Source organism: Neltuma alba, unplaced genomic scaffold (genome assembly GCF_004799145.2).
Source record: "Neltuma alba isolate B1F8T4 unplaced genomic scaffold, ASM479914v2 tig00011035_pilon, whole genome shotgun sequence".
Taxonomy (NCBI): domain Eukaryota; kingdom Viridiplantae; phylum Streptophyta; class Magnoliopsida; order Fabales; family Fabaceae; genus Neltuma; species Neltuma alba.
In genome coordinates, this window is record NW_021635786.1 from 262,643 (window position 1) to 287,137 (window position 24,495).

General features: G+C 34.1%; 1 protein-coding gene across 1 annotated transcript; it reads right to left on the reverse strand.

Annotated features, from left to right (window-relative positions):
- Window positions 1-22,415: 22,415 nt before the first annotated feature.
- Window positions 22,416-22,865, reverse strand: LOC114760894 (glycine-rich cell wall structural protein 1-like). The gene is made up of 2 exons (XM_028950207.1): window positions 22,646-22,865; window positions 22,416-22,570 (listed from the first exon to the last, which is right to left on the reverse strand). Exons 1-2 carry the CDS (start codon window positions 22,863-22,865, stop codon window positions 22,416-22,418), a joined length of 375 nt encoding a protein of 124 aa, XP_028806040.1.
- Window positions 22,866-24,495: the final 1,630 nt, after the last annotated feature.

The following is a 24,495-nucleotide window of genomic DNA, read 5'->3' on the forward strand; positions in this document are numbered from 1 at the left end:
CCGTGTTGCCAGCTTTAGGTTCAACCATAGTAGTGGTGAGAGGCTCTATTGCATCCTGTTCCTCTAGGATATACTGGACCTTTCGGTGCCAGATGTCCCAGTTGTCCCCGTTAAGCTTTTCTCCCTTATTAAGCTCAGCAATTATGTTCTTGGTTGCCATTTTTAGTTCTGTGACAAATCTATCCCACATTATTTTACGTTCTCTCTAAAAGAGAGACGTACCATAGAAGATTTCGGTTATATAGCACAGCGAAGTATACAATGTCCTGTACTTATATCATCCTTGATCAGAAAGTAATGATACTGCAAGATCCATGATCAAGAGCATACGTTTGTACCTCCCATCACACAGATACAGGCAATAATCATCATGTCCTATCAAGGATTTTATATAAGCACTTCAAAGATTGTGGCTCTTAGAAGTCTTATCTTCTAAAAGCTCCCACTTATAAAAAGCATACACATAATATTCACAACAATAATTCAAATAATTTCATTAAATGAAATAACATACTTAGTCTGTTTACAATGCATGAAACCAAAAACTTAATATAACAAACATCAATTGAACGAATACAAATATCACATCATTTGATATGAACATAAAGGTAATCAAGCATTGCTTTCCTCAGGCTCCTAAGTTTGCGTGTTTTGTTCATAAAGGAAGATACTAGCTCTATGGCCCAAATTCAGTAAGACTTCCTTATGGGTTTCCCTTTAGGTCAGCCTCTAACCCTTATTGCTCTTATGTACTCCATTATGACTTTAAGGTAGAATTCTGTATTCTTCTTATCGGTCATGTATTGGATGTAATTGGCGAGCACGCCATTGATTCCTTTTATATTTGTCAGTTTTGCTGCATCTGTCTCAGCTATACTCATAGCTAATGCGGGGGTCAAAGGTTGGTTCACCTCTTCTCCTTCCTCAACTTCAATTTCATTAGGGAGATCCAGTGAATCTTTATAGACTAATTGAGGTTCGATAGGGAGGGGTTCAGTGGGGAACATAGTTTCCGACTCAGGTCCAGAATCCACTAACTCCTCTGGGTCTTCTTGAGGAACCTCTTTAGGGTCCTCCTCAGGATCCTCATCCTCATGTTCATATTTTGGAATTCCAGAATATTCAAAATAATTTATATTATTTTGTTCTAGGTGAAAATGGAGCAAGAGGCTTCTAGTAGCACTGAAAATACCGATCATGGTTCAGCCTTCAGATAGCCACATGGAGGTCCGGTTACAATATTGAACTCGGATCTTTTGAGACACAGCAAATGCACACTGTTTTGAAAGGGAAGAGTAGAGAGAACAAGAAAAGAAGAGGAGGCGGGAGACGTGCTGTTCGTTGTTGGTTTCTTTCTTTTCTATCGTATATAAAAAAAAATTCCCACTCCATATACCGTTCGACTATAACGGTTTAGTCCTATCCCAAATTGCAATTTTAAACAAAAAGGGGTAAATTGCAATTGGCGACCCAAATATTTTGTTATTTCCATTGGAATCCCAATCTCAATGGTATTGGGTCCAATCCACCAAGGGTGGACTGGTCCATTTTCTTACATTTCATTATTAGGGAAAATCTCAATTACGTTTGCTAGTTGATTGATCGTTTAAGAGGGTTTAGAGGACACATCATGTTATGTAATGTCATAAGAAAGGCAGATGATTGCATCCAATAATATAAGATCGATAATATATATAATTTATTAAAAGCAATGTTATTTATAAGTCATGAAACTCATCATGAATTACCTCAAGTTTCATGTTAAATTTTTTAAAATCCAATAACGTAACTTCATTTACATATTTCATAATGCTACATGTGACTTCTTTTAATTCCCTTCAATCTTTTTTCTATTTAGCAGGTTTAAATTATATATAAAATAACTATAATCTTCTAAGAACTTTGAAAGAGAGACAAAAAAAGAGTCTAACTGATAAAATAAAAAAATGTAATTGATGAACATGAATTCAAAAAATTACATTATTTATATTAGGGAACTGCTGTATTAGTTTAATGTCCGTTTTTAGTATTTAAAGATTGAAATTTCATTTTTGCATTCAACTTGATATGCTTTTAGAAAAATATTTTTACATCTTTTGCTTATATAGGAGTAATACAAGGGTGTTCAGATTAGTATTTGGAGAATAACTTCTGAAAAAAATGATAGAAGTGATTTTAATTAGAAAATAGATTTTGAGTAAAATAGATTTTATGAAAAAAGCAATTTTGATAAAATTGAAAGTGCTTGGATATTTATTATCAAAATCAACTTTTTCAAATGCTAATTACTAAAAAAGATATAAATAATAAACAAATAAATAACATAGACAAATATAAGACCATTTTCTTTTAGCTTCTCAGATGTACTTTTATGAAAAATCAAGATAAACTTTCTTATATACTTACCTCTTACACTAAAAAACCAACTACCAAAAACTTAATCCAAATACCCTCAGAAAAAATTGGCATCGTGAAAAACCATGATTTTAGCCTTGAAACCAAGATTTTGCCCTACTTAGTTAATTATTGAATTTTATGAGGTGTTTGGATGGTTTCTCTCAAAAGCATGGTATAGATTGATACAATTTTTGCAAAATTTTAAATTGTTATCATTTATAATTTTAGAATATCCCTAAATACACAGATGAATACATACAGATACGCGTATTTGTTTCTTATTTATTCATATTCATTTTCCAATGCTTATTGGTTATGCAAAAATCATAGCTTGGATGGATGGATGAAAATTTTATAAAACTCAAAGATGTGACCAGTTCGACCTGTAATTGCACCATCAGTTTTGACTGATTTGAGGATAGTTTGGCCACTTCACCGTGGATGTTTTAGCTCGCTGGTATTCTTACATTTTTGGTCCACTTTAGTTCTCAGAACAATACATTGAATGGCCTGCCAAATTTGTGGTTATCTTTTATATATAGAACTTCTAAAAATATCTCTATATTTGCAAGGTTGTTTCTAAGTCTCACCATAAGACATGTATAGAACAATATAATTTAGAACATCCCAAAACATTTTAGCACTTTATAGATTTCTCTATTCCACATGCTTCTAGAATATTTTAGATATCCAACTATATCACTATAAAAAAAAAACTGTGTTTCTTAATGGTTATGTTGCAGTGGTTCAACATAACCGTTACTAATGCTCACTATCATATCCTGTTAATTTTAACCCTGAAAATAAGAAATATAAATTAGGCTATGGATTAAGGAGAGTAGCCAACAGAGAGATGACACAACTTGTGAACTGAGATTAGACCGGGACCAAATTGTTATTTTCAGAATATTCAGTCAATATTAAACAGAATATGAATGGGAGCTGAAAATTCTAAAAAAATTTCCAAAAATCATGAAAAATAGAAAAGAGGATACAAAATAGTATTTGAGGCCTGCAAAATGAAAATAGGATGAAAATAATTTAGTTTAAAATTTTCTATATTTTACTTGGAATTTTGGCTAATTAAAGAAAAATTAGCCAAATAGAATTATTTAAAATATATAGGGACCTCAATAATTCATGAAAAGCTTGAAGAAATCATTTGAATGATTATGATGAATTTTAAAATTATTTCCAACCTCTAGAGATGTAGAGGTTAGCTTTAAATTGCTTAAAGCTGAAATTTTTATTGATAAAGAGTCGATTTCAAAAAAAAAAAAATTCAATTGGAGGGGTTTTAGGCCAAAATAAAATCTGAAAAAATTTGGAGAATCCAAGAAAATGAATTTTTGGAGACAGTACAAGGAAATGAATTTTTGGAGACAGTGCAACAAGATCCAAGAAAAATTCAATTGATTACATGAAATTACACAATATGTTAGCCTTAAACTTGGTGGCGCCAAAATTTCCCCTAATTTTCTAACTTGAATGGTGCCATTTATGAGGGTTGAGGACCTAGATGGAATAATACAATTTGTTAAAGGATATAGTTGGGAGAATGGATTTTCAAATAAAATATGTGGAATGTGGCATCTTGCATTAAATATGGAGGACACATCAGCACACATGTCGCACCAAATTAATGGAGAAAGAAGTAGATGTATACATATGTTATGTGATAAAAATCAAGGGCTAAGATTATGACACATGGTAGCTTGATTCTATGTCTATATATGCCACTTCCTCTCCATTCTTTCCACCTTTCTTTTCAGCGTATTTGGAGCTTGGAGGCAAAAGAGTGTTCGACAAAAAGAGGAGGAAGAAGAGAAGGAACAAGCCAAAATCAAGTTGACTCAAGTGTTTAATATGATCAAAGTAAAAGCTTGACTATGCTATCTAGTACTTGATTCTCTATGATTTGATGCTTTTAGACTTGGTTTTGGTGGTTGAAACCCTAAGGGATGAGTGCCGCATGAAATTATTTTGATGGATTATGATTGATATTGAGTTGTTATATGGTTTAAAAGGTTGGAAATGATTGTTAGATAGTGATTAAACTTGGTTATTGAAAAGATATCAATTTGTGTCAAAGAGGGAGACTATTCGGCCAAATGAAAATGGATACCCCCGGGTTTGATTTTTGTTATTTTGATGCTTCTAATGAATTTAGAAGGTTATTTAGTGTAAGGATATAAGGAGAACATGTGTTTGGAAGCATTAAAATTAAAAATAAAATTTTGAACCCTAAAGTAACCTATTTGGCCAAGAAGAAAAATGGTGGGAGGAATTTGATTTTGATTAATCTAAGCTCAAAAATGAATTCTACATGAAAAATTGTGTAGGAAATACCTATAGGAGTTATGGAAAAATTGATGGTGCTAAAACTCTAAATTAATGGAAAAGGGGTAGGGTTTTAAGAAGAATAATGTAATGAATGGCATGATTAATTTGGGACATCATTATTCTTGTTGTTTGATAGGTTATTTTAGTGAGCAATTGAAGGCTCAAGGATTAAGAGAGGAGGCCATGTGACTTAAGCTCAAAGAGATAGCGTGGAATTTACAATTTTAAAGTTAACTTGCTTGATTATTACATGATATAATGCTTTGAATATATGCCAAATGGTATTTGAAATTGTTTGATGGCAATGTGCTTGATTTTTTTTGCATATTATGCCTTGGCAAAATGAATTAATATATTGATTCAGAATAACTTGACATGATTTTTACATAGCATAGTGGCAAAGAAATATTTTATAGAATTAATTATAATATATCTTGCACGTTTAACATTATTGTTGTAATTCTTTTGCTACTGAGATTTCTATGAAATCTCATTCCTTTTTGTGTTTGAATAACACCAATAGGGCAAGCAAGTGGTGTGGCCAAGGGTAAGGAAGTGGTGTCTCTATGAAGAAGAATGTTGTGCAATTTATATGGAACTACATGTATGAGTTTTGTAATGTATGTAGATTGATATTTGGATAGCTTTTGAGCTTGTAAATTATGTGAAACTACTCATTATATGTTTTAATATATGGCTAAATCATGTTACAGTGGCTATAGTCGCTTTTTGACAGGTTATGCATAAAAAGGACGGAAGTTGACTTAATTAATGGTATAATTTGACTATGCAAAATTTTGAGCAAATGAAAGAGTCTAGATCTAGAACTTAATAGTTTAATAGTTCATACTTTTAGCTTTAAAATGAGTAGTATTTCATGAGATTTAGAGTTTTGTACAAGAAGTTATGTCTTTCTAAAGTTAGACATAAATTCTGAAAAATAAAAAAATTTGCCAAATAATAGTGCACTTTGTTGTTAAAACTAAGCATACTTGAGCTAAATTCATACTCTGGATTATTTTTTTCCTTAAAAAGCTTATTTCAAGCTTCAAGTAGGACTTGAAACCATATCATTTTGAGTTTTGTAGAATTAGTTATGATTTTTCAAAGTTTGGCAAAAATTAGGGTTATATGAATAGTAACATGAGAAATTAAATTTCAATTTAAATTTTTCCAATTTAAGGTTTTGTGAAATGGTCCCAATTGCTCCCACTTGATATAAAATTGGATAATAAATAAGGTGTTACACTCACGTTGGTAGCAGTTTAGCACCAACCACTAAATGTGCAACGCTTTGACCAGAAATGACAAATTAGTAAGGGTTGTCACTATATTAGTAGTGGTTTTGCATGCAACAGCTACAAAATTATGACACGAAGAGTCACTAAAAAAAAAATTAACTTTCAATGATGACAAAAAGTCACTGCTGAAAAGTTGTTGCCATATCAACCATGGTTGAAAACCTCCAGTGACAACCAAAAAAGTGGCCGCTGAAAGACACTTTTAGCGGTGACTTTTAGAAGTTTCAGCTGCGACAAATGTCGCAACTAAAGGATACTTTTGGCAGTAACCTTCTTGTCACCGCCAAAAGAACTTTTAACAGCAACAATCAAAATGGGATGGTTCCAGGTTCTATAGAAAGATTTTGACATGCTCTTTAGAGGAAAAATAATCATTAATATCCAGATCTCATACATCATTCTCAGATTTCGTTCAAAGTGGTACTGTTCATTTGGTTATTTTTTAATTTTCTAGGATTTATGCCCAATTTTGAAAGGGCATAAATTTCTGTACAAAACTCCGAATTTAATAAATTACCACTTGTTTTGAAGCTAAAAATGAGATCTATAAGCATGTCAAATTTCAGATCCAGATTCATCCAATTGCTCAAAATCACATTGGTCAAACTTTGCTCCCAAAAAGTCAACTCATATCCCCTTTTCATACCATTCTTGCCTTTTCTTTTTCTTTTCCTTTCATCTAGCTTTTTCAATCATACAACACATGCATAAACATAATTCCTTAGTCAATTGTCCATAAATAGAGTATCCTTAATCGTCAATACAATATTTCAATATCGTTTACAAGGATACATAACAACTCATAATAATTTACAAATCATAACTTTAATGACATTTAGCTTAAACTTCTTCCAATATGACTTCTAATCCTTTTCTCCCTGCCCTTGGCAACACCAGTTGAGGTTTCTGTTATTGTTTATACATTGAGGGGGGTGAGATGTCATTGAAATCTCAGTAGCAATGAATCATAATTATCATGTCAATCAAGCTCCACAAAATGTGACATGTTACAATGCATAATAATCAATTTTAAGACCATGAATAGCACATTATTCCATCGAGAAAATTAGTACATGTTCACATTTCATATCAATGTGCATTTGGGCAAGCATATCAAATATCAAAAAGCATCCCATACCATAGTATAAATCAATTAATTCATAGAAACATAAAGCAAGCAACAAATGCACATTAAGCAAGTAAGGAAAACAATCAAATTAGATTCAAAGCTACCTCTTTTCTAACCAATTCGGCCTCTTCAATTCCTGTGGGTTCCTTCTTGTTCTCTTGCACAATGCCTATCAATTCATGTATAAACACATTCTAATTTATCAATAATTCAAACATAAATACTAATGCTTGACATTAAACTCAATTAACCCCTTTTTCCTTGATTTTTAACATAATTATTCCCTCCTTGTTTCTATCAATCTCTTGGTTGATTCCTACATAATTTTTTGTGTAGAATCCAAATATCTAATCATATTTATAGAAATCAAACTCCTTCCTTCTCAAATCATAGTGGCCGAATAGGGGTATTTATTTTCAAAAATTCCATTTTTGATTCCAATGATTTTAAACACTTTCCAACAACATACCCCTACACAGAAACATGTTTTAAACCCATTGAAATCATCAAATCAAGCTAAAACAATTTCCTCTAGTAAGAACTACCCTTGGCCGAATTGAACATATAGAACCCTAGGTGTATTTTCTTCTAAAAATCAATCCATACACCACTTAATCATGCTTATTCCACTTGATATTTAAGGCTTCTATCCTTCCTTAAACATCACATGTTCAAATCAAATATGGACAGCCACTACAAAAAAATATGTCAATTGTAATGGTTAGAGTGAAACATTTCTAGCGGTTTTAACCGCAACAAATAACATTTGTAGCGGTTAAAAAAACCGCTAGAAAACCAGGCGCAAGAAAAAATTTCTAGCGGTTATGGCCACCGCTACACATCATGGTCAAAATGCTAGAAACTTTCTAGCGGTTTTTAACCGCTAGAAAATCTGTAAATGAAAACATTTCTAGCGGTTTTGTAACCGCTAGAAATGTTCAACGGAATAAAATTTATAGCGGTTTCATAACCGCTAGAAACATGCTAAACCATATTGCCAGGAATTAAATAATTTCATTAGCGCGCCGAATTTTCTAGCGGTTAGAGAACCGCTAGAAATGTTTGGGAAATTAAATTTTCCCGCCAATTAAATTTTTGGAATGGCGGCAAAAAAAATTTCTAGCGGTTAAAACCGCTAGAAATTTTGGCGCAAAATTTAAATTTGACGAAATATTTCTAGCGGTTTGGAACCGTTAGAAATGTTTACCGTGCCAGAAAAAAAATTTATGGTTTTTCATATTATAATTTTAAAAACCATTAAATAAATTATGTTGAAGAATTTTTGTTAATTTGTATAATTAGTTATATGTTACATTTTATATATTTAAATTTTGTAATAAACAATGTAATTAAATTATGAGTTTGTCAAAAGAAGTAAATTTAATTTAATAAGATAATTGAATTGAATATTTAATAAGATAGTTGAATTGAAAATGATATATTTTGTAATATTGAACCTATAGTGTTAGGTTGAGGAGTATTTGAGTAGGGTATGACAAGTGTGAAGCAGAAAAATCTGAAAGAAAAGGAGAAATAAATATGTTAGTAAATTTTAAATAAAAACAAATAAAAGATACAATGAATTATGAAATAAAATTCACTTACCATACAGTAAAGAGAAAGAAACCACCATATGAGATAGTAAGAAAAAAGAGAGAATTATGAAGAAGAATAGGAGAGGAAAGAAAAGAGATGGAGTAAATGAATGTAGAGAAGATATGGTATTTATAGGGATCAGCGACACATTTGTAGCGGTGTTTTTGTAGCGTTTTATTGCATTTTGTAGCTGTTATTCATTTTCTGGCGTATGCCTAAATGCTAGTATTTTGTAGCGGTTATGTTTGTAGCGGTTATTAACCGCTACAAATTATAATTTTGTATAATAAAATTGTAGCGGTTATGTAACCGTTAGAAATTTAAATTTTTTTATTTTTTAAAAATCTGAATGAATTTTAATTTATAGATATGTATTTGTAGCGGTTAATAACCGCTACAAATTATAATTTTGTATAATAAAATTGTAGCGGTTATGTAACCGCTACAAATTTAATTTTTTTTATTTTTAAAAAAACTGTACGAATTTTAATTTATACATATGTATTTATGGACGGAAAATTTTTTAATAATTTATTTTGGATGCTGTTATTCTCCATTATCATCTGGCCTGAAAGGACACATTTTAAAAAAATTTGTTAAATTTATAATGTATTTGGAAAAAATTAGTAATTAGTAGTTAATTATTTAAATAATTTAAGAAAAGACGTGTACCTGATAATTGGCAAATTATCATCTCCTTGAGGAAAGAAGTCTTCAAAATTCGAGGGTTGGAAGGGTTCACTGTCGTAAATAATGTCACCATCACCCATATCATAAAGATCCTGTGGCTTGAGGTGAACGACCATATTCCAGTCTTTATGTTTCTCGTCCTCGACATAGTAAATTTGGTGTGCCTCAGAAGCAAGGATATATGGCTCATCATCTTCAGATGCCCCTGTATGAATAAGTCTAGAGAAATTAACTGAGGTGATGCCCAAATGGTCAGTAGCGAGTCCCCGTGAAGTTGTCGTATTTGCCCAAGAGCACTTGAACAGTGTCACGGTGAAAAGCTGGTAACTCAACTCAATAATGTCAATTAGCTTTCCATAGTAAGTGACGCCTCCAAAGCGCATATCGCCATCACTACTGCTAGCATAACATCTCATTCCGAATGTCCCGCAAACTCCAGAGTTTTGTGTGAGCAATCCCTGATCACGTCCAACCGTACAGAACTTGAAGCTATTGACATTGTACGCGGTAAACCTTCGTGCATGGTCTAACGGACTGAGAGAAAGAGCTTTGAATTCATCTGTGTATGGGCTGTTGTCATTACGTATTCGACGTGTAAACCAATTGGGAAACTCTTTGTGGACTCTTTTATCAATGTCAGCAGAACGCGCACGGCCCCGTAGCTGACGCCTGAGATAACTCCTAAACTCAGTATAGTAAAGTGTAATTTGTTAGAAGAGTCAGTAAGAAACAAATATAAAGTGTAAAAGCTAGTGAGCTTATATGATATATATACTTACTGCATGAAGGGTTCAACTTGGCTGCAATTTATCAAAACGTGTCTGTGTGCCTGGAGTTTCTCTGTAGGAGTGAGTCTGAAGAATTCATATCCTCCAACTGGTTTCCCAACAGGAGGAAATAAAGTTGACGTGGAAGGACCAGGAGGAGAATCATCTACGCGACGCGGGCGGTTAAAAGATGTCTCCATGTCATCAAAGTACCTCGAACAGAAAGTTAGGACCTCATCTCCGGAATAACCTTCTGCTATTGACCCCTCAGGCCATGCCTTATTCCTAACATATGATTTTAATTTTCCCAAGTACCTGTAAGTTAAAATTGCATTAATAATTATGAGTAAATGAAAGAACAATGTGAAATTTAAAGAGGCGGGAATAAAAGATAATCTAGTACCTCTCTATAGGGTACATCCATCGATAGTGAACTAGGCCAGCAACCTTTGCTTCTCGAACAAGGTGGACAGTCAAGTGAACCATAACAGTAAAGAATGATGGAGGAAATATCATCTCCAAGTGACAAAGTATAAGAATAATTTTATTTTGCAGCTGATCAAGCTCTTCCGCTATCAAGACCTTCGCACACAACTTCTTGAAAAATGAACATAATTCTACCAAAACCACTGATACATCAGAAGGAAGTGTGTTTTTCAAGGCCAATGGAAGTAACTGTTGCATAAGAACATGAGAGTCATGACTTTTCAACCCAGTAACCTTTCGAGCCTGCAGATCGATACACCTTGAGATGTTGCTAGAATATCCATCTGGTACTTTTATGTTCTTCAACGTCGAGAGGAAGATATCCTTGTTATGCTTTGTCAAGGTGAATTTAGCTGGCTGAAACTTGTCGTTTTCATCAGGCCAAGCCTCTTCACGAATTCCCCAGGCCCGTAAATCTTTTCTAGCTGCGAGATGGTCTTTGGACTTTCCAGCTTCATTGAGCAACGTATATAGCACATTATCGCACACATTTTTTTCAATGTGCATAACATCCAAACTGTGTCGTAGCAAATTAGATTCCCAATAAGGAAGAGTGAAAAATATGCTTCTCTTCCGCCATTGCATAGGTTGCGTATCAGATGTCCCACGAGATCGTCGTCCCAATCGTTCGGGATCCACACTCTTACCAAACTCGACATTAACATCTTCTAACTGCCGCAAAATATCCATACCAGACAAAGTAACAGGAGGATCTCTCTTCTCCTGTTTCCCATCAAAGCGAATCCGTTGCAATCTAAGTCTGTGCTTGGAATCAAGGAACCGTCGATGTCCTATGAAGCACCACTTGCGACTGTGTGGAAGGCGACATGGCACAGAATCAAAATTGCACTCAGGATAGGCCAACCCAGTATGCACATTCCAGCCAGACAAAGTTCCCAAACCGGGAAAATCACTTATTGTCCACATCAAGGCTGCACGGAGATTGAATAGTTGCTTGTCATGTGAGTCATATGCCTCAACACCATTCGTCCATAGGTCGATCAATTCGTGTATCAACGGTTGCAGGTATACATCAATATCATTTCCTGGTGCTTTCTTGCCAGGAATGATCATGGAAAGCAAAAAGGAGCTCTGCTTCATGCACATCCAAGGTGGTAGGTTGTATGGAATTAACACCATCGGCCAGATACTGTAACTTGTGCTCATGTTTCCGAAGGGATTGAAACCATCGGTTGCCAATGCAAGACGTACATTTCTAGGATCATTGGCAAAGTCTGGAAATTTCGCATCAAATGCTTTCCACGCCTCCGAGTCTCGTGGGTGCCTTAACCTCTACCATCTAGATTTTCCTCAGTCGCGTGCCACCTCATATGCTGAGCCATTTTTGATGACATATACATTCTTTGCAACCGTGGTTTCAAAGGAAAGTATCTAAGAAAATAATATATTAAAAATTTAAAATACCGAATATTTAAATACTAAATATTGACTCAATTTAAAAAAATTGATGACATAATCAATTGTTTTAAGAATTTCAAATATAGAATATTTAGAGACGGAACAAGTAACACACTGTAATAATTTGTACCTGAGAATTTTGACCGGTTTCTTCTTTTTCTTCTTGCCCTTCCGTACCGACTTATAGCGTGACGTCTTGCATCTCGTACAAATCTCTTTGTTGGCATCATCTCCCCAGTATAGCATACAGTCGTTTGGGCATGCATCTATCTTCTTATAGTTTAAGCCAAGCTTGTTAATAATCTTTTTTGCTTCGTAAAAAGATGGAGGGAATTCAGCTTGGGGGAAAGCATCTCCCAGTAATTCTAGCAACATGGACATCGCCTTGTCAGTCATACCGCACAAGCATTTGATGTGATACAGCCTCACTAAGAATGACAACTTCGAATACTTTGTGCACCCAGAATAAAGAGGCTTGTCAGCTTCGGTCATGAGGTCAAAAAATTCCCGAGCAGTTTCGTTTCTTAGAAACTCCGGTTAAGGTCCCTCTACTTCATCTTCGTTGGGATTCGGGCTTTCGTGAACACCAAAAGCATCACGCACAGCATCATTCACGGCATCGGCTTCATCCACTCGAACTCCCATCCGTGAAACTACTGGAACTGACTCAGCACCCATATCTAGCCGTTCTCCATGTAGTTGCCAAAATACGTACTCTCGCGGAAAAGGCTTAAAATTAAATGTTCCCTAACAATATCTTTGGGATGCCACTTTTTGAAATTACATTTAGGACAGGGACACTGAATCTTACCATTTACGACAGCATTGGCGAAAGCAAAATCCAAGAAATAGTTTAGACCAGCCAAGTATTGCGGAGTCGACCGGTGCAAGTTGATCCACGACCTATCCATCACTAATAATGCTCAAATTTCGTGAAAATATGACACAGGAAGCTCAAAGAGAAGTTAAAATGGAATTCAGTTGGAGTGCTTCAGCTTATAACGGAGGCTGTCAATGTAGTGGAACGGTCATTTTTTTGTAGCGGTTACAAAACCGCTACAAATTTGTAGCGGTTTTAACGAAAAGTTTCATTTTCCAGCGGTTATTAACCACTAGAAATTCAAAATATCGGTTACAAACCGATAGAAATTTCTAGCGGTTTTAACGGGAATTTTGTCTCCAACGGTTTTGAAATTTCTAGCGGTTACAAAACCGTTAGAAAATTATGTAATTTTCTAGCGGTTTTCCAGAAACCGCTAGAAAATTACATAATTTTCTAGCGGTTTTGTAACCGCTAGAAAGGTTCGCGTCGTAATGAAATTCGGTTGAATTTTCTAATGGTTTTAGAACCGCTACAAATGATATTATTTTTAAATATTAAATATAAATACTGCGCAATAAATTAATAACATTACAAAAATAAATATTTATTAAATTAATAAATGATTATAGAATTATTTTGATTAATTAACATGTTTAACGTGTTTAATAAATTGTAATGTTCATGTTGTAATAAATAAATAAATATTTCAATATTAATTAATACTTGACATAAATAAAATTATAGAAATAAATAAATAAAGTAAACAAATAATATAAAATTTAAATAAATATCTAAATAGTATATAAAACCATAAAATCAAAATTCTAATAAAATCCTATACAATGAAAGCAAGATAAATCATGGGTGAGGGGCAGAAGCAGCATCATCGTGATCATCTTCTGCTGGATCCTCCGGCTGGGGGTGGCAGGCCGCTTAACCTGCTGGGACTAGACTGGCGGATGGGGGGTAGGGGCGGGACTGGTGGCAGGTGTAGGTCGGGGATCTCAGGAATCGAGATGTTTGGAGCTATATTGACCACCACATGACGCAGAGCCGTAGCAGCTGCCAAGAGCTGGTCAAGCTGCGTCTGGAGCTGACGATCACGCTCCACGATCCTGGCCTCCATCCTGGCCTCGAACTCTTGTCTGAGCTCCTCTCGCAATTCCTCTGAGGATGAGGAACCCGGCTGCTTCGCACTCGCCTGAGAGCTCCCGGCAGTATATGAAGGGCCAGCGCCATTTGAGCGGGGCAACCTAGTCGGTGTAGGTCCAAGTCCAAGCCCGCTAACTCGACCAGGGTGTTGCGGCCGGCCATGACCCACTAAAAGTGAGGCGGTGGGATCCAAGGCAGACCCCTGAGACTCACGCAACTCGGAATCGACCTGAGTCATCCGTGCCTACCAAAATTAATATAAAGAAGTTAATTATAATATAATGATATCTACACTATGATATTATATTAATATTTAATTTATTACTTACCGCTATCTCCTCAACCTCATCCGACGCACGCCCGTCTCGAGGTCTATACACCATCGGCCACATCTCGCCATAAGTGGCCGTGTATCGCCGCTCCTGCCGTATCTTTTCCCTCTGTAAATGAAATCAAAGAAATAATTAGTTACAAATTAAATACATATACATATTTAATAAATTTATTTCAAGTACTCACAATCTCGTCATAAGTGATCGTAAAGCTCCTGGATCCAGCCCTATGACGTATCGTCTGATGCCTGACGCTCCCAGCATTTCTCCTAGAAAGAGCCTGAAGCAAAATGTAAAAAAATTAAATTAAATGAGTCAAGTCGGATAAAAAATAAAAAAATTATAATTAATACAATATTATCATACCATCTGGTCAGCCGTCATCCTAAAATAGACGTAACTGGACCAGTCTTGCTCCGGGACTCCACCAGGTACATCTGTCAGTATCTCCTGGAGGGGCCTCGTCCCGTCACCTTTCTTCTCCCTCCACAGATCGGCCCTCCTGTTCTTCCATGCCATCCCAAGCCTCTTGATCGTGTCAGCCCTCAACTCCTCCCCCAGAATAAATTTACTCTATGATTAAAATAATAAATTAACTAAATAACAAATTATAAACAAATAATTAAGCAATTTCAATAAAAATATTTAGTTTTTAACTAATTTAAGAATATTATAAATAAAATATAAATTAATCAAAAACAAATAATAATTAAACAATAAGTAATTTAAATGAAAAAATATTTTTACTCAACTAAATTTAAAATTATTCTAAGTAATAAATTAATGAAATCAATAACAAATTATTTTCAAATAATAAAATAATTTAAATAAAAAATATATATATTCATTTAACTACTTTTATAAATATTATAAATAACAAACAAATTAAATAAATAAAAAATTATAATCAAACAATTAAATTATTTGAAAACAAAATATATAATCATTTATTTAAATTAAAAAAATTATAAATAACAATTTTATATTACCTTCATCATTTCCCAACCTTGCTGCTTCTTCTCTGAGGTGATCTTCTTCCAGTCCTGCACGTAGATGGGGAATAGCGTCCACTGCTAACCAAGGAGGCGCACGTACTTATTGTACAACTAGCCACCTTTCTTCGTCGGTTGGCTCAACTCATTGAGCGACACAACCACTCGTCTGCTCGTCATCATAGATAGCTCTCTGGCTGTCAGCCTCCGATAGGACCTGTTCCCCTCAGTGTCTGTAAAATTTAATTAAGAAATAAATTATATATCAATGAATTAATACAATTTCTATATAAATTAAATACTGATCAAAATTTAAAAAAGTTAAATAAATACTTACCGACAAATTCCACCTCAAAACTAGCCTGACGTCTCGGAGCAGGACGCTGCGCAGCCTGGGGATTCTCATTCCCTTGATCCTGCTCCTCCTCCTCCTCCTCGTCAGCAGCATCAGCATCAGCATGGGGTTGCTCATCCCCAGTAAAATGAGCCTCCTCAGTCCGCTCAATATCATCCTGCTCCATAAAACTGAGGATATCCTCCTCGCTGAGATCGTAGTCATGAATGCTGGGGAATGGCTCACCAGCATCATGATGAACCTCACTGGGTCCAGCTCTCTCAGGATCAACTGGGTCCTTCCCGTGCCGACGACTCATCCTAATAACAACAAATAGTAATTATTTATAAATAAAATAAAAAGAAAAATTATTTATAAGCCACAACATAATAAATTAAATAAAATAAAACATAAAATAAAAATTATTTATCAATAAATTACTATTTTTACCTGAAAATAAGGATCTGCAACTGAATCAGAACTTGAATATGTTTTGTGGAGAAAATTCAGCAGAGCTTCGCTTCCAGAACGATTGAAGAAGTGAAAGTGGGGGGGGATATTTAGGCCGAGCATTTCTAGCGGTTTTTGCCAAAACTGCTAGAAATGTCTAGCGGTTCTTGGAAAAACCGCTAGAAAAACCTAACGGTCACAAGCGCCTCGGGAATTTACAGATATTTCTAGCGGTTCGTGTAAAAACCGCTACTAATTTCTAGCGGTTTTTCAATGAACGGCTAGCCATTTCTAGCGGTTTATAGAGGAACCGCTAGAAATTGCTAAACTCCTCGAGAAATTAAAATATTTTTAGCAGTTCATGCATCAACCGCTAGAAATTTTCAGTATCTAGTGGTTTATTGGCCTGAACCGCTAGAAAATAAACGCTACAAATTTGGCGCCAAGTTCCCACCAAAACCCGAGAAATTTTCTAGCTCTAAATTTCTAGCGGTTAGGTGGTAACCGCTAGAAATGTGCGGGCAATGGTCAAACCGTCGGTAATTTACAGCGGTTTTTCTAAAAACCACTAGAAATGTTGGAATTTCTAGTGGTTTTATTGAACCGTTAGAAATGTTCCGCTGCTAATTCAACATTTTCTTGTAGTGAGCATCTCCCCCTTGATTTTCATGCGAAAAACTTAACCAAAACTAGTTTAAATCTTAGGGATAGCAAAGCTTGAACATACCTTGATGAATCCTTGATAAAAGTTAGATGATTCCTTGTCCAAAAGCCCTTAATCAAATTTAGTTTCCAGCTCAAAAACGAAATGGGTAACACCTCCCCTCTTTTTTCCAATTTTTCCAACATTTTCTTGTGTTTTTAAGGGGGTAATTTATAAGCAAATAAATCTGCCACTTATTCCCCCATTTGCACGACCAAAGGCCACCTAGGGAGGGTTATTTGGCAGCCATCCCATGCAAGAAGGGTTTAGATTTGAACAAGTGTCCTTTTTCTAGAGTTTTCCAACAATTATCCCTTAATTTTGCATTTTATTTTAATAAAAATAGAGGTACCTGGAAGCTGCACAAAATTGGACCCTTATTGGCCTCAATGTGGGCCCCACAAATGGTTTGAGCTTGCCCAAAAAGATGGCCCACAATCCAAATCAAAATCCCAAACAAATTTGAAACTTTATCGGTTACTATTTACTAGTAGCATTTTATAATTTTTTTAGACCTCCAAAAATTTATTTCTCTTTATGATAATTCACCTTTTAATATGAGAACATAATCTGAAAATTTTCAGAATTTTTTGCCACCTCTAGTATTTATTTTGAATTTTTCTCGATTAGACCTCTATTTGTAAATCTGCAGGAAAATAAATTCCCTAAAATTAATTCCTAGGCTTTCAAGGCCAAAAACCAATTTTATAAATTCAAACAAGTATTTAGATGGTTTTTTGATATTTTTCCAGATTTATGGAGGCCTATAACTAATTAAAATAATTATTTTTCTTCAATTTTCTAATATTTTCCTAAAAAACCTCCGTTTACGGGAAATTCCATAACAAGTTATTTTCAAAATAATTTCACCTTTTGGGCCTCAACCAAACCTCCCAAACCTCTAGCTTATACTTCTCCCATTTTTCAAGAATTTTCTGGAATTTTTCTCAATTTTTTCCGTTTTGCCCTTCCTAGACTAATAAATTTGAAAGTGCCGATTCGAATCCTTTTTGGGTTTCACACCATGCTAAGTTTTCTTAGCCAATCTTATTTTCCTATTGGCTCTTAGCCAAATTTTTCATCCCTTCTATCAATGCTAAGTTTGGCAAGATGTGACGTTCTTCTTGCTGATCAACGATTATTACAATATCGGGTAACCCGTCATATATTTAATGCCGCCCTGATATGTTTCCAAGCAAGATAAAAAGTTGCTGCTGAAAGGATGCCCAAGAAGAATTGGCTTTATTGATGCCACATCATCACCGCAGGGCGTCACATCATCACCACCGAGGCCCCACCTCATCACTAACCAGGTACCACGTCATCACTAGCCACCTCCACGTCACCGTCCAAATATTTTCATCTTAAATGTGTCTTCTTCAAGGTTCGAACTTGTGACCGCCTCTTTTCGTGTCTAATCTTCTTACCGTTGAGCTGGATTGAATTTGTTTATTACTATTGTAAAATAAAATATATATATTATTATATTACACTTTCAGTGGCGATATTAGAAGGTTGCCGCTGAAAGTGAACCCTTCTGTGATTACATCACCATTGAAGGTCTTATATTCAACGGCGACACAATAAGTCACAGCTGAAAGTCTACTTTCAGTAGCGACATTTTTGTTGCCAATGTTGCCGCTGAAAGTCTTGCTTTAGTAGTGACTTTTTAGTGTCACCGCTAAAAGTGAACTTTTAGCCCGAAAGTCATCGCCTAAAGTCTTTTTTTTTTTTTTGTAGTGAGTTAGCATGACATGGCAGGAGAAGTTGGGGACATTAGTAGTGGTTCAAGGGAAAAAAACCATTGCTAATGAAAAACAACTCGATTTTCTAACAGTTCTAATAGAATCACTACAAATTCGCAACACATTTGCATCTAAGTATGTGATTTGTGCATATTATAAATACCCCCTTCCCTTATTTCTTGAGTTTATATATTAAATTTTACTAAAAATTTTATAAAACTCAAAATGATAGAACTGCGATTTTCGCATTTGCAGATATTAGTAGGCGTGTCGCATAGTTACTATAAATACCCCTTTCCCTATTTCTCTTATGCTCTTCTCCATTTTCACCTTTCTCCTCCGTCTCTTCTCTTCTCTTCTCATTCTACACTCTATTTAGCCTCAATGCTTCCCTAGAGTTAGTTTTTTTTTTTTTTTCCTTTTTCATTTTCATCCTTATTACATTTATTTCATACACATATTGTTGTAACTTTTTTTTCTATAGACTTGTACCACTGATACCACAAGAGAATCCTTTCTCTTTCTATTTATTAAACATTTTTACTACTCCTTTATATAAATATCTATTTGAAAAAAAATTTCACACACTTAAATAGTTTTTTAAGCAAAACGTATTTAAATAATTAAATTATAATTTTATTACATAAATAAGTAACAAAGTGGACACAATACAAATAAAATTTTAACAATATTTTCTAAATATTTAATGATATAACAATTTTTTCAATACCTGATAAATAAAAATAAAATTAGTTAGAAAATAATAATAATTCATTGCATTCGTACCTGTTATAGAAATTGCTGCAAATTAAAAAGGAAAAAACTCTAGCGCTACATTTGTGGCGATTCATATACAAATTTAAAAGAGAATCATTTCAAATATTGTACTTTTCTGAGACCTCTAACACGTATTTGTAGTGGTTTTTAACACCTTTTTGCAGTGGTTGTTAAAAACTGCTAGTAAATTTAGTACTCTCTATGTCTCTTCTTATAAGCGATAATTATCATTCCCTTTTTGTCCCTAAATATAAGCAACATTTGTAACTTGTTTAAAAATTTTTATAGCAAATTTCCGAGTTTACCCCATTAATTACTTATTTTAATGCTCAATATATTTATCATCTCATTTTTGAAACCATCATCTCTCTCCATCATATATTCTCTCTTTTATAATTTTCTTTATTATACTAATTTTCTTATCCTCTTTCTTATACTCTCCCCCCATAAATAAGGATATTTTGTAGAAAGAACTTTCAATTTCTACCCATTTATTATCTTTTTTTTTTTATCTATGTAATGGAGTCCAAGGTTACTCATAAAAAGAGATGGAGGGAGTATGAAATAAATTATTATCATCTTATAATAAAAATCAAAATTTCAAAACTTTTAAATACCAATGGATTACCAATAGGATTAATTTCATCTGTAAAATTCATGGCTAATTCCGTATGTAAATTATTTTTTTGATGAAATTAGCCACGAAAAAAATTCAGTTGGTAATTTTCATCAGAAATCCATGACAAATTCTGTCAGTAAATTTACTGACACAATTTCTGTTAGAAATTATCGATGGAATTTTTTTTATTGGTAATTGTATTAGTAATTGGATGTTTTTTTGGTAGTGTAAGTTTCTCATTAGTTATTGCTTTTTTTAATGCGATGATGCTTGCTTAATTTGAATTCTCTTTTCCATACTAGTGGATGGCCAACTCTAGTGTATGATTTGGGTGTTGCAGTTTGCCTTTGGAAGAAGGGAGTTGCATTTAGAAATTTGGTCAAGCAGCTTTAAGGATTATAGTTTTTCAATTTTTCCATTTTGTGAGATAGAAAGATGCTAAAGGTCCCTAAGTCATCATGATAAAGCTTGTATGTGCTTATTTGAATCTCAAATTTTCATATAAGGCATCATAGAATGAAGTTAGAATATGCGTATAGGTGCATTTAAAGACACTTATATCTAAGTAATAGCCTTGATTCTAAAGTTTAAATTAAGCTCAATAACCAGGAGAAATTGAATCGCAAAGTGTAGAGGGGATTATAATTCTTAGAGCGTCACTTAATTGCTTGCCTTCCCTGTGAGTTAATCTTAATCTCATTGCTTTTAATTGCACTTGAATGTGCTTCTTTTGACAATTCACCCGTAAATTGATTAGTTTAATTAAGATGAAATGGAATTTAGTTTGTGCCTAATCTCTTTAATTTTAGTTATTTGGGGAACGATCTTGATTCCCTTATACGTTGTTTGATATTAAAATAAAGGACATTAAGCCGCAGAATATGGACATTATTAGTTCGAAATCTACTTTCTTTCTTTCTTTTTCTTTTTTTGGGTAACTCAAATTATGTTGAGTTACTTTAGACTCGAGATTAATTTCTATCAAATTGAGAGTGTTAAAGTTAAAGTCTTTCTAACATGTGTGCTTTTTTTGGATTTGAACTTGTAATATTCTATTTACAGAAGTGAGATTATTTACTATATCAACCAACGACTTGTTAGTCAAAATCTACCTTCTATTATCTAGTAATCTATAAATTGGCAGTGAAAGCCATACCTAAACTTACTTTTCGGACCATATGATTTTGTTAGCTTTGTTTAATTATTAATTTGAGTGATTGATTAATATGACCCTGAATTATTTCAAGTTAAAATCAAATATTGGATAGTAATATTAATATAACTATATTACTTTATGTTTTTGATGATAGCTCTTTTGATTAGTAACATATCCCCGGCAACACTTGTCAACTATATGTAATTATATAATATGTCCGATTCTTAATATAAGACACAATCAACTAATTTATAAGGATTAGAAAAAGTTAAATAAAAAATATATATTTATTTTTAATGATACACATAATTATTTTAAAGAGATCTTATAACATATGTTATACTTAAGTCATTATTTAATTTTGTTAATATCTTCAAATTAGTCAACCGGATTTTATATTAAGAATTAAATGTAGTATATTATGAGATTATGCCGTCAAAATGTACATTAATCTAATAAGACTACATGATACGCACGTAAAGGCACTGAAATTTTTATTTTAATTATAAAGTATTTCTTATTTCATTAACATATAAAAAGCAAAATGATATTATTATATATATGTCATCCATGTTTAACCGACTTAATTGAATCAAACTTTTTGTCATCGAATGTATGTTTACTTCTTAAGAAAGCCTCCACCCCTACCCGACCTAATAACCCCCCGCCACCACCCCCACGAACTCCCTCTCGTCCTACGCAGCCTAATAACCCCCGGCCACCACCCCCACGAACTCCCTCTCGTCCTACGCAGCCTAATAACCCCCGGCCACCACCCCTACAAACTCCTTCCCGTCCTACGCGACCTAATAACCGCTCACCGCCACCACCGCCTTCACTACTAACATCGCCAAATATTTTATCACCTAGGTCGCCACCTTTACATTCTCCATCTCCATCGCTTTCTTCACCACAGTCTTTCTCTCCTACTACATTACCACCATATCCTTTGCCACCAAAATCGTTTGGCAACACACCTCCTCCTTCTGTATCATCAGTGTCTCCTTCACCAACTCCTTCAAATTCAATTGGCGCTTCACCTCATCTTTCTTTATCACAAACCCCATCTCCTTCTCCCTCATCAGCCTCTAAAGTCTAAACCACTTGTTCTCCCTTCGCCTTCACCTTTAAATGCTAATAATAACTCCCCACCTTCGAGTTCATCACCAAGTCCATCTCCTTCACCATCGCCTTCAACAAAAACTCAATTATCTCCTTCTCCTTCACCCTCAATGCCAATTATAGCCCCGCGTCCTTCCATATCATCATCTTTTCCTCCTTCCCCTTCACCATCATTTGCCATAAATTCCTTACGTCCCAGTTCTTCGCAAACACCATCTCCTTCTCCTTCTCCTTCACCTTCATCAAAACCAACTATATTTGCACCTCGTCCTTCTCAATTGTTACCTTTATCTCCTTCTCCTTCCTCATTACTTTCTCCGAGCAATCGTTCTCCACCAATTAAATCAAGCCCATCACTATCACCATCTCCTTCACTGCAAAGTTCATCATCTCCACCAATCCCTAAAAGTACGCCGCCTCCCCCATCAACATCCATACCTCCACCACCTAGCCCAAGAATTTCATCACCACCTCCTCCATCAACACCTAAACCCCCTCCACTAAATGCTCCACCTCCACCTTCCCAACACATAATATGCATCACAATTTTTGGCCATCGAATTTGCCTCTGATCAAATCCAACATCACCCAGTTCTATATGTATGCTCTAAACCTTAGTTTCACTATATATCACTTTCTTTCATTATGCACTAGTCCTCCTTTGTCTATGATCTACCAAACACAAACTCAAATATCCCATGAAGCATATTTACATCTCAATGGTCATTCCCATCTTATCATTTCTGATCATACCATAATATATTACCATACAATAATACCTATACCTACCTTACAATATTATGTTACTGTGTAATAATGTGCTATGAATAAATGAAGTTTTATATTATGCTATGTTTGTCCGATGTAATCTGAATTTGAATAATATATCCATTTACAGCATAGTATTTTGCTTTTAAGATTGTTTTGGCTTGTTTTAATTTTTATATGGGAAAATGATAGAAAAATGATTGTGTTGGATTTGGAAATCCCAAAAAGTCACTTGAAGAGGAGAAACTTCCTTTTAGTTACAAACGACCAAATGGGAATTTTATAATTTGATAGAATGACCATATTACCTTTACGAACTTAAAAAAAAAAATCTTAAGCCCCCCTCTCACACCGGCAAGCCGCCGAAACTCTACTATGCTTACTAAAAACATTACGCTTTCGTATTGACAATTTTTCATAGTTAACATTACAAACTATCTTTCATAATTGGGGGAAAATCTCAATTATGCTTTCCAGTTAATTATATTAAGATTAAGGAAAATCAGCTCATTATATAAAACACTTAAATCCCTTGAACTTAGAATATATAGAATTTCTCATTATTGTTTATAGTCTATATTAAAACATAAACTTTTTGGATACATTTGTTTTAACAAAATTTACAAGCTTCCGGTGGAAATTTTGATAGAATTTCTTGTGAAAGTGGGACCTTTGAAAAATTCTAGCAACTACACAATATGGTATAGTCAAGAGAAGCCCTCCATGCCAACTAATAACCACAATATATTCACAAGAACGAATACTATATACACATCTAGCCTACATGGAGCACCTAATAATTACAAAACTAAATACATAAGTTTAAACTTACAATATTGATTAGAAGTTGTCCATAACGAATCAACAAGCTTTTGACTTAACAATATATAATAAAGCCCCGTATTGATTATTTGCCGGAGGTGTTGGGTTAGCTACAGTATTTAAGGCCAAAAATATTTTCTAATGAATAATGTCTTGTTTAGAAATTAACGAAATAGCAAAAGAAATAAATTTAGTAGATATGTGACTTTGTATACTAAAGACATGAAAATTATGTTCAACTTCTAAAGTGAACAATCATGAAAACAAATGAAATTATATAAAAGATTATTAAATGAACAAAATTAAATAAATGATAGAACAAGTTGTTTATAAAAATCGATTCATAAAAATTGAAAAACTCATTGTTCAAGTAGGATTTTAATTGCATGTATAATGGATTGCAACAAGCATGGACACACAATCCATGAGGATACAAGATCAATCAAGTGTGAACTATGAAAGCAAGCACGGGCACATATATTTCATAGTGATAAACGTAACCCAGTCATAAAAACAAGTGTGAGAATGATGCCAATAAATATCAAATGTGAGTATTATGGCCACAAATAATC